This window comes from Anas platyrhynchos, chromosome 1 (assembly GCF_047663525.1).
Source record: "Anas platyrhynchos isolate ZD024472 breed Pekin duck chromosome 1, IASCAAS_PekinDuck_T2T, whole genome shotgun sequence".
Lineage (NCBI taxonomy): Eukaryota > Metazoa > Chordata > Aves > Anseriformes > Anatidae > Anas > Anas platyrhynchos.
Window position 1 is genome coordinate 43156106 of NC_092587.1, and position 16144 is coordinate 43172249.

The window sequence follows — 16144 nt, forward strand, 5'->3', positions numbered from 1 at the left end:
TGTCTTTATATCATGTTGGACTTTACATATTTTCAATAGTTGTTTTTTTTTGTTTTTTTTTTTAATAGGACTGATGAAACCAGAGACACCAAGCTTTACACCAAGATGTTTAGAGACATGGTATTTTAAGTTGCAACCTGTGATACTACAAAAACAAAACAAAAAAATCAATCTTTTCTTTAGAAGTTTTAACTTTGTGAGAATTTTAAGCCCACCCACGGTACTCACTGACAAAAGAAACCAAGGTTGATATCACAGGAGTGATTAGTTTGTTTTCACAGCCACTTACAACACTGCCCTGGTTCTGGAGCCAAGTACTGCAAATTCAGTATAAAGAATCCACCGTGTCACTGCCACCTTTTGTGTTCCCTTTACTGGCAAATAAAGGAGCACACTCCGCCACCTTCTATAATTTTACGATAGTTTTTCAGCTCTAAGCTTTACAAACATATAAAGGTCTTATACTTCAAGTTACTCCTTTCGATCAAAAATATGTCACTTAAAGCATGATTCCCAGAGAAGATTGGTCTTCCACTACAAAACTATTACATTTATTCACACATGCATACCCAACTGCAAGAATCATGAAGAGGCTTCTAGTTGAAAGCTGAGATATTAAAATGTAGTGGAAAAAACAATCCGTTTTCCTCCCAGTATAGACTATACAGTCTGCAAAAATCATGCCAGTATCTAGTATGTAGCAGTCCTTTTCTTCTATTGGCTGAATTTGAATGCTTACGTTTCTCAAACTGCTATAATAAAATATTTTATTATATTGAGATTTTTGAGCTTTTTAGTTTCTGGCATTGAATGTTGTTTTTCTACATGTGTTTGGGTTCCAAAAATACTGCTATAATAGAATGTGCACTGTCCACTGCTACCAAAGCTTGTTCCTGTTTTGTCTTCTCTAAACCAATTTCAAATTTGGTGTATGTTTCATTTCAGTCTAGGGCATAAATCTGTTAAGTTATAAAAGTAGTAAGAGAAATGTATCTTTACCTGTGTAAGCTTGCTGCAAGTGAGCAGGCAGAGGTGAGTGAGACAGCGTTGCTGCGTGCTGAGCACCTGGCTGTAAACCCTTCAGTAAGTCTGGGGTAAAAAGGAGGAGAAAAACAAAGATGGAAAATAAATCTTAAGAACCATGGCAGCCTTAGCAAAATAGGAAGCTTTTATTTTTAAAATTAAAGCTATCATAACATGATAATTTGCCCAGATTTCTGAAGACATCTCAACAGCAACAAAAAATAATACCTGATAGGATTCTAATGGCTGGTATACAAGTCAATAAAAACAGACCTGTTCAGATATGGTTAATCAAAAGTCAGAACCAGGATCATGCGTTACTATTGGGATGCAACTCTTCATACTAGTTCATTTGGCAGAAAGGCCAAAATTGCTACAGATTAAAAGCTTAAAGAAATTCTTTTAAGCAATTGCAAATAATAAATCCCACCTAGATTGATGCCCTCCTGTAAGAAAATGGTTTGGTATCAGAGTATCTAAGCCATTACTGAGCAAAGGATATTTTGATGAATCACAGTATTAAGTCTCATATCTGTATGGTGAAATCGAGAAAGTCTTAAGGTGCATTTCTTTTTGAAGATAGAGGAAGAAGTTAACCCAAAAATGCATGTACAAAAGCAGCTATATATTATGAATTTAACAGTGAAGTTAATCATCTGTCAAAGGTGATTCATAACATCTGGATAATTACATAAAGTTTTAACAGAGAAGTCACATTTACTCTCCTTTAGGGACTTTCATGAACCAAATCTAAGTGTCTCAGAACTGAATGGCTTCCCTTCTTAATTTCCACATTCAGCAAGCAAGCATCTTTCCCTACAGCATAGTGTGATGAGGAATTCCACTCACTCTGAGTTAGGCTGTGGTGGAAAGCCGCTGAGGTAGATCCCGAGGTGGTTGTCACTCCAGCTGTGTCCGTCCCAAAGCCAAGCAGCTCCAAGGGAAACTGGAAGGGCACGGTCACAGGAACAAGGCCACCCAGCATCCCGAAAGGAGTTAATGGTGCAGACGTCACATTCTGACTGGTTACGGACAGGGGTGATGCCATGAGCGTCAGAGGTGAGGCGTTAGCCAGTAATGATGCTCCTGCTGTTGACTGTACAGAGAAAAGTAGTACTTCAAGATTTTAAAGCTTTGAGTATTATCCTCTAAGGAGATAAGAATCAGCTATTTACTGTTAAGTGTGGTCCTGTTAAAAAGGACATTACAATATTAATAAATACTACTTATCCACCTAGGATCAGTTCCCACTGTTTGTCTGCTCAACAAGCACAGTTATATCTCACGTTCACATGTGACAGCATGGTTCATCTATCTTGTTTTTCTTGTCAGCCTCACAGGTAAATTCCTTTAAATTATCCCATGCAGATCTGAAGTTCTTTAGAAGCACGTTACTCTCCCCTCTCGAAATATGGGTCTTAACACAATGCTAACTATTTCTAAAGTTACTTAGAAGTAAGGATTTCTGAAATCTCAAATTTGTACTTAAGAACTTACTTAAGAACCACCACACTTCAAAGGACAAAATTTAAGTTACCGAGATGCAGACATATATACACACACAGGTAGGTGTTCATACGAAAACACACGTGCATGCGTTACAACAACAGGCAAGGAAGGAAAATTCTCACCACCCTACATAAGTCGCAAGTTAATTTCACTGTAGTTTAAGAAAATGTGAGATTAAGCCAGAATATTTTAGCTACAACAGCTCCCAAATTACATCAATTCCTTTGTAATTAGCAGCTGTCCTGCTCATTCCTATTTAACACTTCCATTCACTAAACATGCAGTAATTCTGTATGGTAATGTTCAATTCTCTAATTATCTATCACAAAAGAGGAAGTATAGAAAGCATTTTAAACCAGATTCAAGCTTATATTTTACAGATATTTGAGCTATTACGATTCAGAGACTGAACAGGACTCCAAGCCTGTGCATTTCGACATGCAAGTCTTAACTAAAAAACAAAACCAAAACTAATTTTAATGAATACCTGAGCTCAAAGTGAAAATGAAATCTCATTGAATTCTATAGTATTAGCTTACAGAAACAAAGTGATAAAAACTCTCAGTGAGAAAAATTTTCTATTACCAGGTTCGGTCTTAAGATGTTTAGATGAAAGCTGCTAAAGAAAGGTTGCTGCTTAAGACATTTTAAAATCATATCCCTGTAAATTTAAGCAACTACAGATCAGATGTTCATAATAAGTATTCATATGTCATGTCATCTTAGGAATGACAGCTTCTAAGACATTCTCCATCCCACAAGTAGAAAACCATGGATGAAAGACTTTATAAGAACATACATGGTTATTCTCTTTAGCCTTTGGAAGTGCTAATTTCAAAATAAGCCTATGCACAAAAAATGACAACCATTCACTATGTAGCTTTTCCTAGTTACAAACATTTTTATTACCAACACAAAATCATCTAGTCTGATCTTCAATGTAAGCAGACCAGGAGATTCTAATGAGCAACTTGTGTACCACTTGTCTTCTAATTAGCAGCATCAGGAATTAAATCTATAAGCCCTTAACGGAAAGGAAATTCACTTTCAGTCTCATGTAATGTATTAAGAAGGGTAACTCCTCAGTACATTGTACCCAGCTAGCCATTAGATTCTGGAAGACTAAGAAAGTACTGTTATCACAAATCTCTTCCCATTCAATGTACTTGGACTGGGAAGTAATTTGATTCTGATCTTCTGAATATACTACAATGACTGAGCCTCAGTCTGCACTGTAGCAAAAGTCTTATTGAATATTTTATCTTTGTACCACTTCTCCCAAACTGTTTTAGGTTATCAAAGTACCTTCTGAAGTGTCAAGGAAAAAAACACATGAAGTTACAATTAACTTGGTGATATTATATGCTACTCAGTCCCTCTAGCTGTTTGCCCCCTTCTATTATACCAAAATGCTTTTACTGTATTACAGTATACACCTGTGATAATTGATTATCTACCACATTCCCACCAGTCCTTCTTTTCAACATCACTATCTGCCAAGATGCATTTCATTCCCCAGGTGATCAGCGTCTCTGTAAAATAATGATTTGCCAGAATTCATCTCATCATCCACACAATGCTACTTGTTTCCCATGTCTATCAACTTTAAGCACTAAAACAACCATTTCACATTTTCTTCCACATCACAGCAACTATATCCATGGGATATCCACAATTGCATCAGATTCAAACTCTGTTCCCAATCCTTTTGCTGCAGCCTCATTTGCTTCCTCCAGGCACTTTCTGGAGTACCCAAAAGTGCACCACAGCTGCCACAGCTCTTCTGTAGACCCTTTGTGATACCTCTGTGGCCCTTACACAGAACATGGACTGTGTGATTTTTTGTTTGTTTTCCTCTCCATTCAAACTACCCCAAATTAATGAGAAGGCTGTATAAGAGCCTGTTAGACATCTCGTTTACTGTACCAGACTTAAGGTATTGTAGGCTGAGAGACCACAGAAATGCCTCATGAAAGTCATCTTCTTCCTGTTACTCAGCTGTACTAAGAAAAACTGGTATCAGGCTAAAACATTATTATAAAGCATTATGAAAAGCTGCATACACACCACCACCATGAAACAATAGGTATGTATACCATTCAGATAAATGCATTGCTTTTCTGGTTTGCAGTAGAACAAGGTTTTGATTTGCAGTGATGTTGCCTTTCTTAACTTTACTTAAGTTATGCATGCTTCACAATAGAGAGATCAATAAAAAGAGAGGAGTACCTAAAATCTTCTCAATAATTAAATCATTCCCAGTAAGAAAAAAGCACAGCTTGGTAAAGTAGGCTGTCTTTTGGGCAAATAATAGGTTTGCATAGGTTTTAGAAAAAGAGTATTTTCAAAATATTTGTTTTATATTACTTTTTAACTCCAAAGTTCTGCACAAGCTCTTAAATAATTTCTAGTTTATATATCAATGACCTCTCATTCGATTTGACTAGATCCTACAAAATAAAACACATACTTAATCACAAATACTAAAAAAAAAAGCCCTTGCAAATGTTAAATGCTTCTTGCATTACATTCTAACCACAAGCAATTGAACTCCAGTTTTGCAAACTAACCACAAAGCTTGGCAACAAACATCCCGAGATACCTCTACACGTTAACTCCATCAATATAAATAAATACACAATACAGAAATCTAATAATGCAAGACAATACTGCACTCCCTGAAAATACAGCCACAGAAAGCCCACCTTTTGTAGTGTTCTTAAAAAGAAAAAAAAAGACAAAACTGAGTTCTGTTTCATGCTACAGACCAACCAGTCTTTTACAGTAAGGATTCCTTCCACCCTGACCCCTGGATTTCACATCAGCTGGAAATACCTGTTTACTAGCGTGAACTAGTTTCATCAGTATTAGCATTCATACTAGGTAAAGCGTAAACATTAACCTTGTGACTCACTTTCAAATCAAGGTATTGTAAGCCTGTTTTCAAAGTGCGATAAATATTAATGTCTGATTTAAATGTAAACGCGTTAGATGCATACCTGCACACTGGCTGCTACAACTGGAGACCCTGAGGCAGAAGATGGTCTGTGTGGAGTTGACAATTGTTTAGTAGCACCCTGTGTTCCACTTCCTGCTCCCCCAGACAGACTAGTCCTACTAGCTCCACTTGAGTTAAGGTTACTGCCTCTGCTGGCAGGTACATTCATTCCAACTCCACCCAAATTATTTTTACCAACAGTTCCAGAAGGAGAAGAGTTGGGCAATTTTGAAGAAGCCTGAGGGTTCTTTGCAGGCTGAAGGCCTGAGGTGCGATTAGAGGGCAGCAAATTCATTGTGGGAGACTGCCTGCTGATATTTACACCACTGGTTTGTTTATGAAGGGGGTTGTTGCTGGAGTGACTACTCTGGGAAACTAGTGCACTTGAACTGGAAGAACTGGGTGTTGTTGCAGGCCTGGGGGATGAGGTGGACTTAGATGAAAATTTAGGCGATGCATTGGGCTTGGGTGTCACAGAGGGCTTAGATGCAGTGGGCTTGGGAGAGGCAGCAGGTTTAGGAGAGGCAGCCATGGAGAAGGGAGGCTTGAAACCCTGGGAAGAAACCTGTGACACCATAGCCTTGGCTAAATAGTTACTAGAGGTAGAGGTGCTGGATGTTGTCCGAGAAACCAGTGGGTGAGATACTTGAGAGCCACTTCCAGATGAGGGGTTAGACAAAGGCAGGCGATATACTACAGACTTCTCTTGAGCCTTGATGACTGGTGATGAGCACGTCAGTTTGGGATTACTGCTCAATTTCACCACTGGATTGGTCTGTGATTTACTAATAGTTGCTTGTAAAGGAGATACATATTTCTGCTGTACAGCTGAATGCTGGTGCACCTTTGTCATTTGTGATGTTGAGGAAGAACCTCCTTGAATCTCAGAAGATGATACCAAGATACTAGCATCCTTGGGTCTTTGAGAGGAGGTGGAAATAGCTGCTTGGGTCTTAGAGGAAGAAACATGGGTCTGTGAAGAGGAAGAAGCAGCTTGGATCTGACTTGACCTCTGTAGTCCTTGCTGAAGTAGCTTGGCTGGCAAAGGCTCTAAGGAAACCTTAGGATTTTGAATTGAAGATCCAGCAATAAGGCCTGAAGAGATACCAGTGTGAACTATGTCCTGGGGTTTCTTTGGTACTGGCCCCGTGTGACCAGCAATAAGACTTGATGAATGGGGTGCTTGAGTGGGCTCTACTTTCTTTGAAGTTGCCAGGGGCAACTTGCTCATAATGCTTGCCAGTTTCTCTTCCCTCAGCCCAGGGCGAGGTCTGGATGTTGGTGTCTCTATGGTGGATCCAAGAGGCGATCCCTTGGCACCATTATTGATAACTGCCAGAGCATCAGAAATGGAGTCCAGTGATGGTGGGTGGAAAGAGAGGTCTTCATCCAGTGAGTCGTCCAAGCAGATAGTCTCTGGAGCTGGCGTGCAGCTAGAGCTGGCTGGGGTGCAGACAGGTGCGCTGGTACTCAGTGTAGTAGCACAAGTTGAATTGACTGAAGACGTACACGTTTTCTGTTCTTTCTTTGGACTGGAGTCCTGAGAATGAAGAGATAAGAAAAGGCAAGTTTAATAGCCTTTCTGGAATAGATCCAAAGTCTTCTTTCGTTTAATACTATTATTACGTACATTCAGTGGAACCAAGACCTGAAATTTTTTATATTAAGATATAGATATCTAGATGTCAGATACTTGTGTGCTAATTCAATGTTTGTATTTTAAAGTCTAGTGCTGTTGGTCCACATACAAAAGTGCCCCCCACAGTTAAGAATAATCTCTGCTGTGAAGAACAGGATAGTTAATCTGATCATTAAGTAAAAATTGCTCCTAGGCTAAGACAACACCTCATCATGTCTAATGAAAACCTCTATCAGTTTATGCTATACTCCCAACCATACATTTTTCCAGTGTTGCCGAATTTAACACAAGCCAAAAGCAAACAAACCACATATTAAAAAAGGGAACTTTGATGGAACTATTTCCTTCTTCATAGTCAATTTTCAAAAAGCTATGTAAGCTTAGTATCACAAAGCTATACAGAGAAGTCTCTTGTATTACTTAGCTTGGTAATCCGTGCTTTAAACCAATAAGCTCTTACAGCATTTTCCTTAAATTAGCATTTACTAGCTAACCCTTCTGATAGATATTTTTTCCTGGAACTGAGGCAAGAAACTGTTTGTATCAAATGGTCATATAAAAGTCAGACATTTACCTTCACTTTGGGTTTAGGTGCCAGAATCACCTTCTTCTTTGCCCTAAATCAGAAGAAAGCAGAGGAGATAAATGTGCATCAGAAGACAAAGGACAAGTAATTTTATTTTCAACTGTCACCCTGATTATATTCCAGTAAACTAGAAGGATGACCACTGTGGTCCAGCTTTTATAAAAAAGCATTTTTGAAATAGAAAAAAATAAAGACTCTTAAAATAAAGGGGGGGGGGGCAAGCACATGGTTAATCCGTTGTTGTCATGTATCATGCAAAATTCACTGAATTGCTGATATAACCTGATATATATCAGGTTAAGGTATTTGTTTTGTACTTTCTAAATTTAGAGAAGCTTTAAAGTATGAAGGCATTTCAGCCTCTCAGAATCCTAGGAGTTTATCTTAACAGAGCTTTATCTAAACTGACAATATCTATAATAGTCTTCAAACAAATGTCTTCAAACAAATCCCAAAGTATCTCCCTTCTCTCCCCTCTGTCCAAAAAGAAATTACGTGAAGATGGGAAGAGATACTATGAACTACAGATATTAGTAAGTTGTCAATACTATACTCACGGAGCAGAAGTGAGGTGATTGTGAACACTCCGACTTTCTTTAAAAAGCATCCTGGAAGAGTGGTGAGAAAAGAAACGTAAGGCAATTCTACAGGGACAGTCAACATGTGACCTCCTCATACACAGGTACTCTTGAATTTTTAGAAGAATCCTTTGATTATCTGTCCCCAAAATAGCCAGCAGGTAGTTTGTATTGCTACCATGGTGGAGTTACAAGCATAAACAGAAGAATGCTATGTAAAAAAAACAGTTAAGTATGCATACAAAATGTGTGTATCAGTGGCCAAGAAGCAGCTTATATAATACAGTATCACCTCCTCCAGCAGGACAGAATAACAACATTTTGAATTCTCTGTCCTCAAGGGCTAAAAGATATTTCAAATTGCAAATTAAGGCTTATTTTAAGCTCCTCTACATACATGTTTACATGTTGAACACAGGAACACACAGGTTTAGGTTTTGTAGGTTATATTTGTGTTTTTTTTGTTTGTTTGTTTTTTAAGCTTACTATAGTAAAGTTAGAACACAGGAAACAAGTTTGTGTCTAGTCATCTTCAGTATTTTGCATAGGCCACTGAGTACCATTTCTGCGACTTTACACTGCATTTACACACGTACTTTTCTACAGAGCCAGCAATACAGCTCCACAAATGGCAGGAGTTGCCACAATAATGTTAGCAACTCCTGCTCTGGGAAATAAGAATAATTCCTGACCTGAATCTATACTACAGCTTGCTATCCAAATGCAGCTATAAACAGACAGTTAATGAAAACTCACTCCCCCTTTGCTGCTTCCAGGTAGGCAAACTAAAATAGACAAGATTTCTCTACATCACTGCCATCATGTTGATCGCATCATGAACAGCTGTCTAAACAAGAGCTTTTCACCACTGAAAACACATCCTACAGAGCTGCAACAATTCTGAAAAAAATCCAGGTATCTACAAACCTCATATCTGTATTACACTGCTCCCCATCAAAGACTCCTGAATGCCTATGAAAAACATCAGAAAACAGAAGGAACTTTCCTCATTACAAGTGTCATGTGCCACTTTCTGACCTATCTGGCTTTGCCAAAGTATTTTCCTCCATGCCTTCTGCCTGGTGCTTTGTCTACTCCTTGATCTTTTTCATTTTGGGGGCATTCTAGACACCAGTAATTTGTGACATTATCCTTAAACGTTTAAGACAAAGCGTAACTGCCACAGGAACAGAAGTCAAAGATACAGTACAAAGAAAGGCAGCAAGAACACGCTTAGAAAACAATCACTCCACTGCATACGTGTATTTAAGCTGTAACAGCTGATGAAAGAGGTCAGGATGAGATTGCCTCTGTGACATGATTTCAAAGTGCTGTTTGACCTGTAAGAAATAAATTTGCTGCAAGCCCACTTGCAAGACCATCTCAAAAGAAGAGAAACTCTTGGAATTAAAAGGAAAAAACCTTCCTGTTCTTTTCACTTCTTTTAAACATACACATTTATATTGCAGGCATTTTTAAAAACAGATGTGGAATAAATACACAGCCCACTTATAAATGGGTTATGTTATCTAAAAAGGCTTTGAAATTCTTAAGGATAAAAAGAATTTATTTAAATCCATGAATATCAGTAAGAGAATCTTAGGAGGCTGAGTATGGAAATTATACACAGAAAAGTCACGTGACAGAGCTACACTACAGTTGTGATACACACGAAGAAATGAACTTGGTGCAGTTCAGTCATATCTATACCTCATGCTTCTACAATAAAGAATGCGGAGTGTAATACACTTAACTTTGGAAAAGCAAGAAAATTTTCCTCTTGTCTGGGCTCACAAAGTTCTAGTACTATAGGCCTACTCTGATTTGTAGGCATTCCCTACGAAATACACTGGCATTTCATGTTAAAAATGACCTACTGATTTTTTTCTCCATTTCACATAGTTTCTTCTTACACAAGGCCATATACAAAGGTTAAAAAATATAAGCCTTCAGCATGATCTCTACCATAGCATCCCCCCCAAAATAAATGTGAATCCAGCATACGAACAACACATGCTGTGGTAGGAGTTATCACTGAGACAACAGGAAATATTTGCTTTTCCTTTTTCCATGCACAGCTACCTACAAGTTCTGACAGGTCACTTCCTAAATAGAGAGCAGGGAAGAGTACTCCCCCAGTCAGAAGATCTAGAACCATTTCTGTAGAAATTTGTTTACAATACTGATATAGCCTCTGTGTGCAAAGAAAAATACTTCTACTATTGCCTCACAGAAAAAGGATTTAAAAACAGATTTAATTCCTACATACCCAATTCATTGAAAATTATTTACTTAGTACACATTGTAGCCAGAATCCTGTTTCTTACATCACATCTTCTGACAAATTTTTCTTTTTGACCAATCCATTTTATTTTGGTCATTGCCTGTTTCAAAGTTGCTTCCTACTGCTTGAAACAGGCTTTTAGACAGAAAGCAGGTTGCTTAGGACAGTTGTGGAAAAGCCACCTAAACATGGTGGTCCTGGGCTCCAGCTAGTTCTGTTTGAGCAGCTGAGTTGCACCAGAAGAGCTCCAGCAGTCCCTTCCAAACTCAGCCATACTGTGAAAGCAGCTTGGATTTAAGTAGAAGGTAAAACCCCTCCCATAATGGGTGAGGAGAGGTTTTACCTTCTGCTTATATATACATATATACATATATATAAAATAAATAAGTGTGTGTATGTGTGTATTTTGTATTTTGAATCTGTCAGAAGGCAGTCCAGTACAGATGCTGTGAGGTCTTCAAACAAACAAAAAGTTCTTTTGCTTTCACTAACTAATGAGAACATCCACCCTTCTGGCAGAACTGCTGAAAGGAACAATGGTTTATGTTCCAGTTCTAACCATCAAGCTTAACATGTTATAAGGAGATGGTTGACACTTGTGCTTGGAGGCCAACAGTTCTGTCGCTTGAGTACTATTGCTCCCACTTTATTTTTCCCCCTTTGCATGGTTGTTCTCTTAACAAGTCATTATGGATCAAGTATTAGTTTTCATCAATAAGCTGATTTATTTTGAACTGTAGCATCAGATCATCCTAAATGCATGCACAAAATAAGAGCATAACATCTTAAATGTTTTTTAAAATCTTGCCTTGACGTTCCCACTTATAATTCTGAAGTCTACATCACACTGCATTATCAGACTACTAAAAGCATACTGGCAACATGGCTTTATCATTTTACATCACAGGAAAAAACTCTCCAGTTACCCTTTTCTCCCTCTCAGTATTTCCCTCCAAGGAAGCATCATGGACTATGTTATGAACTTCAGCAAATTAACTATCCAACAGATGATAAAAGCAATAGATCTCCACGGAAAAGAGCATCTTTTCAGCTCTTGGGCTTGCAAAGATGACAAACTTAATCTATTAAAAACTTTTTTTTATTTAATATTCTATTTCCATTGACATTTTCAAGTTTTAAACAACATTAAAGTATACTGTTGAGTCAAACCTATCTCAATAAATAAAGCTCAAGAAACAGTTTAACACCAAAAGGAATAAATTTAAAAAAACAGGTATCTTACCTCGCCTGCATCCAGCCTTTAGGCCAAAGTGGTTTCACTTCTGTTTCCATAAAGGTTTTGAGGTAATCTTCAGCAGACTGACTTCTATTTGGCTCTAGCTCATAGCATCCCAGCTTGATCTTAACAAGATTACACAACAGAGACCTGCAAAAAGAAACACAATAGATATATTGAAAGAAACAACCTTTTCAAAAGCTCAGCAAAAAGACCAAGACATGGAAGCACTGATGCTGTATAGCTGCTGTCCACTGGCAGTCATAGAAAGAGTTCAACTCCAATCTTTTTTCCCCCAAATAAACTTTACCACTGTATGAGTTCCTACTGTAACTGGTATGATCTGCTGCTGTTTCCAACAGACTACATGGCTTATCTCTTTTCAGCTTCCCCATCGTTTTTAATTAGTTTTACATTTTTGTCATTGCCTCATAACTGAAACATCTTCTCTCACTTTGCTCACTATTACCTTGACCTCGTTTAAGATGGAAAATGTCTGTGATATGAAAGCAAGTGAAATCCATGCTACACTGAATTATTTCAACGGAATATTCTTTCTGACAAGGATGCTGTATTTTACTGTCCTTAAAAGATATAAAAGTGCACACAATTAAGTAACATTGACCCTTCTAAGCCTTGTGAATGAAAAAGAACAAATTTAAATCTCATCTTTAAGTATGGCTCCCTTCAGGTCAGCCCTAGTTGTACTATTTTATACATACAAATATTTATTCCATTATATATACAATATTCCATGAAGATTGCTTCCCTCTGTCTTAACATACAACATACTATGGATGAAAAAAATTCAATGTGAGAAGCCCAGCAGCCCCTTTCAATATTTTTATTTGTTCTAAAATTAAATTAGTAATTTCCCATGCAAGTTCTAAGTTAAAAGGCTCTGGCTGCTTAAAAGCCTGCTTAAAATTGCTGAAATCTAGATAATCCCATTTTGCAGTAAAATCTACTCAAAGGAAACAGAGAATTCAGCATTTCATATAAGAATCTATGATGCTCTTCCAAGAACAATTATTTAACACCACCATGTTGTAAAACACACACACACCTGTATGAAGTCAGTGAAAAACTGATGACAAAGGTAGTTTTGTCTCACCTCACTGTGTCATCCCAATGAAACTTCTTTCTGGGCCCCACAACCCTCTTTCCAGGTTTCTCATCATCATCTTCCTCTGATCCATTTTTCTCTCGTTCATCTTCTGCTTGCGACCTATATTTAGAACAATTGTTTACTTTATAGTTGTACTACAGACGAAACATTTAATTAGGAGTGTTGTGTTAAATGTCAGTAAAAAAAAAAAAAAGTCCTGTCTTCAGATTCTCATTATACCCTTCCTGAAAGGGTAAACAGCTCATCTTCCCCTCCTCACTGCTTCACAGTCCTCAAAGACAAGTACAAGTGAAAAGGACACACTGTATGGATGTTGTCAAGGACACTGATCTATCTACTAATGCTTCTCCAAGTCTAACGTCAGCTAACTCTTATGGAAACAGTTGCAATATAAAGGAACAAAAGTTAATCATGAACCTGGACACACCATCCTCCTACTTCCCCTCCACTAATCCATCACATTGGGTATCTCTGGTATCCTTCTCACAGTTTACAATTTCTTTTCCTCAAGATCTATTTCATTCAGTTAATGGGATTTTTTTCTGAAGTCCGGTGATAACATCACTTAGATAATACCAGCTACTTTGCACAACTCAGCTTACAGGCACCTGTAAACTGGAGCTGAGTACTTGGCAGAACTCAGAGAATGAATAACATTGAGACAAGCTTCCGGGTAAGCTCTAGAATGGAAACGTACAGACTCCAGAAATACCCACTTGGCATTCTTAGCTTGATTGCGGGCCTGACAATCCTCTTGATATTTGCATAACTGTTCAGGCATGACATTACTGACAGCCAGCTTCAACTTCTGCAGTGGTTCTCTCAAGCGGTCATCCTGTGAAAAAAGAAACACTGAAGTAGTCCTACTAGATGTAATGTAAAGGTCTTTTCAGAAAGTTTCACAGAAATTTTCCCCTCACTCCCAACAGGCAGTATTTCCAGTACTAGCTATTGACTGCAGCTGTACTTGCCCACGTGATACTTGAATCCTGTGAGGTGCAACAGCGTTATAGAAATGCATATACTTGAAATCTCTCGTACAACTAATGAAATCTTGAGACCAGAAATGATGAAAGATAGGCACAAGGAAACAAGCCACAAATATCCCAAAACATTTTGACACAACCTCATTAAATAATCCTTTCTAATAAAAATAGGGAAGAAAACTTGAGGTAAAAAGCAAGATGACTTGACTGATGAGCATTTCAACACTTGTAAATAAGTATCTGATGAATCAAGTTTCCAAAAACCTGTGGTATAAAAACATCTTGGTAATGATGAAAATCTATGTACTGGATCATTATTATTGTCTGTGCATAGATTATTATTATTAAATGTAATTTACATACCTCAAAAGTAAGAACCATTTATAGAATCATCTCCAAATATTAAGAACTCCAAACATTAAAGTGATATCGTACTATATACTTCCCTACATGTGTTAAATTATCTTCCCACATATTCTAACTTCACATTCTTAATCATAACTGTTTCCTGAGAAGAACTAGGATGCTATGTGCTGTTACACCTTAATGCTTAATTTAGAAATAGCATATGAAACCTTATTCCCTCTAAGCAGGTTGAGACCTCTGCATACATGATCATCAGACCCTCTGCAAGATTTAGTCCTGATTCTCATCTAAAGAACCAGGTCAGGATACTTCAAATCACAGACACCTTTTTTTTTTTTATTCCAGAGAAACACACATTCTTGGAGGAAAAAGCAACTGCAAATGAGATATAAAGGACTTGTAAGACTTGGTCACAAAAGCAGTGTATTTGCACAAATAATATAGGCTGGTCATCTATTATCAATCCACCTTTTTTTTCTTGGCACAAAAATAAATGCAATAGCAATTACAACTTGTCATAACCATGATTGTGGCTTTCTAGTTCTGTTACTTTGATATCTACCCTCCATCCAGCTTTCAAGATGAAAGCATTTCATTCTCAAATAGAAAGGTCTGAAATACTTAAAATAGTTGTTCTTTAAGTAATGACAAGAGCACTCACACAGGAAAAAAAGCATTTATGCTGATCTAGCAAATGCTCCAAAATCTTTTGCTTCATTGCAGACACTGGGGGCTGTTGCTCTTCTCTTCTGCATTCTTTCCTCACTGTTACATAACTGACTCACACTGGAGCTACTCTCCCCCCCATTACCTGGACATTGAGGTGTAACTTCTTCAGACGCTTTATCAGTGTGTCCTTATTGCATGGCACAAAAGCCTCAAGGTGAGAGTACACTCCATTGCGGATGGCAGGATTTATCTCCTGTAACTGTAGCTCAATACTGACAAACAAACAAGAGACAGCCAACCAGTGAGGTACTCCAAGATGAAGATGACAACTGAACAAAAACCTAAGGAAGCTTTGTATGCATAACAGATTTTAGCTATGCATACCAGAAATAGCAGCTTGGGACACATTTTTAGATATGTTAAACTAAATTTTGAGCAAAGGAGGAAGTCTTAATGTCAAGAAACCACTCGAAAAAGACTTTCAGATACATACTTCCCTGGCAATGTTGAATACTGTGTTTACAAATTGTATTTACTCCCACCATCGCACATCAATCTTGATAAAATTTTGGCTGCTTGTCTTCTAGAGGTAACTTTTTTGTTCCTTAATATTATTAAGAGCATAGAACCCTCTATATTAAACGTTTAGTTGAAGGATTACAGAGTAAGAATAGTCAGCATTTTTCTTTATGAAAGCTGAAGATGTTTTGATTTATGAAGATGTGGGACAGGAAGAAAAAATGGCAATTTTGTTGAATTTTACACATGAAGTCAAGGACATAGGGTACTACAAAACACTTTACAGTGGATAAAGACAGACAGATAGTCATGACAGGAGTTGTATTCATATATAAGTCTCTTTAGCTAGTAACTAGCTTAGACTGATCTACCTTCATTGACTTTTAATGGCTTTGTTGGAACAACCTCATTAATACTTCCTCTTCTGTACTTTTCCTTTCACCCCATTTCCAAAAAGGGAAGGTTGTACAGATAAGCACTTACTCCAGCAGAATATTATTCATGTCTTGTGTGAAAAACTTCTTCCTGCCTTCTTCATCAAACATCTTGGCGGCCTGAAAATACAACAATAAAGAACAAAAGGTTCACAGAGCTCATTTTATCCCCAAAACATTTGTATCT

At 37.6% G+C, this 16144-nt stretch overlaps 1 protein-coding gene across 1 annotated transcript in view; it reads right to left on the reverse strand.

The window, feature by feature from the left end:
- UBN2 (ubinuclein 2) overlaps positions 1-16144 on the reverse strand; it is a 54288-nt gene that overhangs the window by 9355 nt on the left and 28789 nt on the right. Inside the window, exons 7-16 of the mRNA XM_027453562.3 lie at positions 16007-16077; positions 15147-15276; positions 13700-13818; positions 12969-13082; positions 11861-12004; positions 8313-8363; positions 7744-7786; positions 5532-7070; positions 1873-2119; positions 1000-1089 (exon numbers count right to left, since the gene is read on the reverse strand). Coding sequence (XP_027309363.3) covers positions 1000-1089; positions 1873-2119; positions 5532-7070; positions 7744-7786; positions 8313-8363; positions 11861-12004; positions 12969-13082; positions 13700-13818; positions 15147-15276; positions 16007-16077 — 2548 coding nt within the window. The remainder of the gene's footprint in view (positions 1-999; positions 1090-1872; positions 2120-5531; positions 7071-7743; positions 7787-8312; positions 8364-11860; positions 12005-12968; positions 13083-13699; positions 13819-15146; positions 15277-16006; positions 16078-16144) is intronic.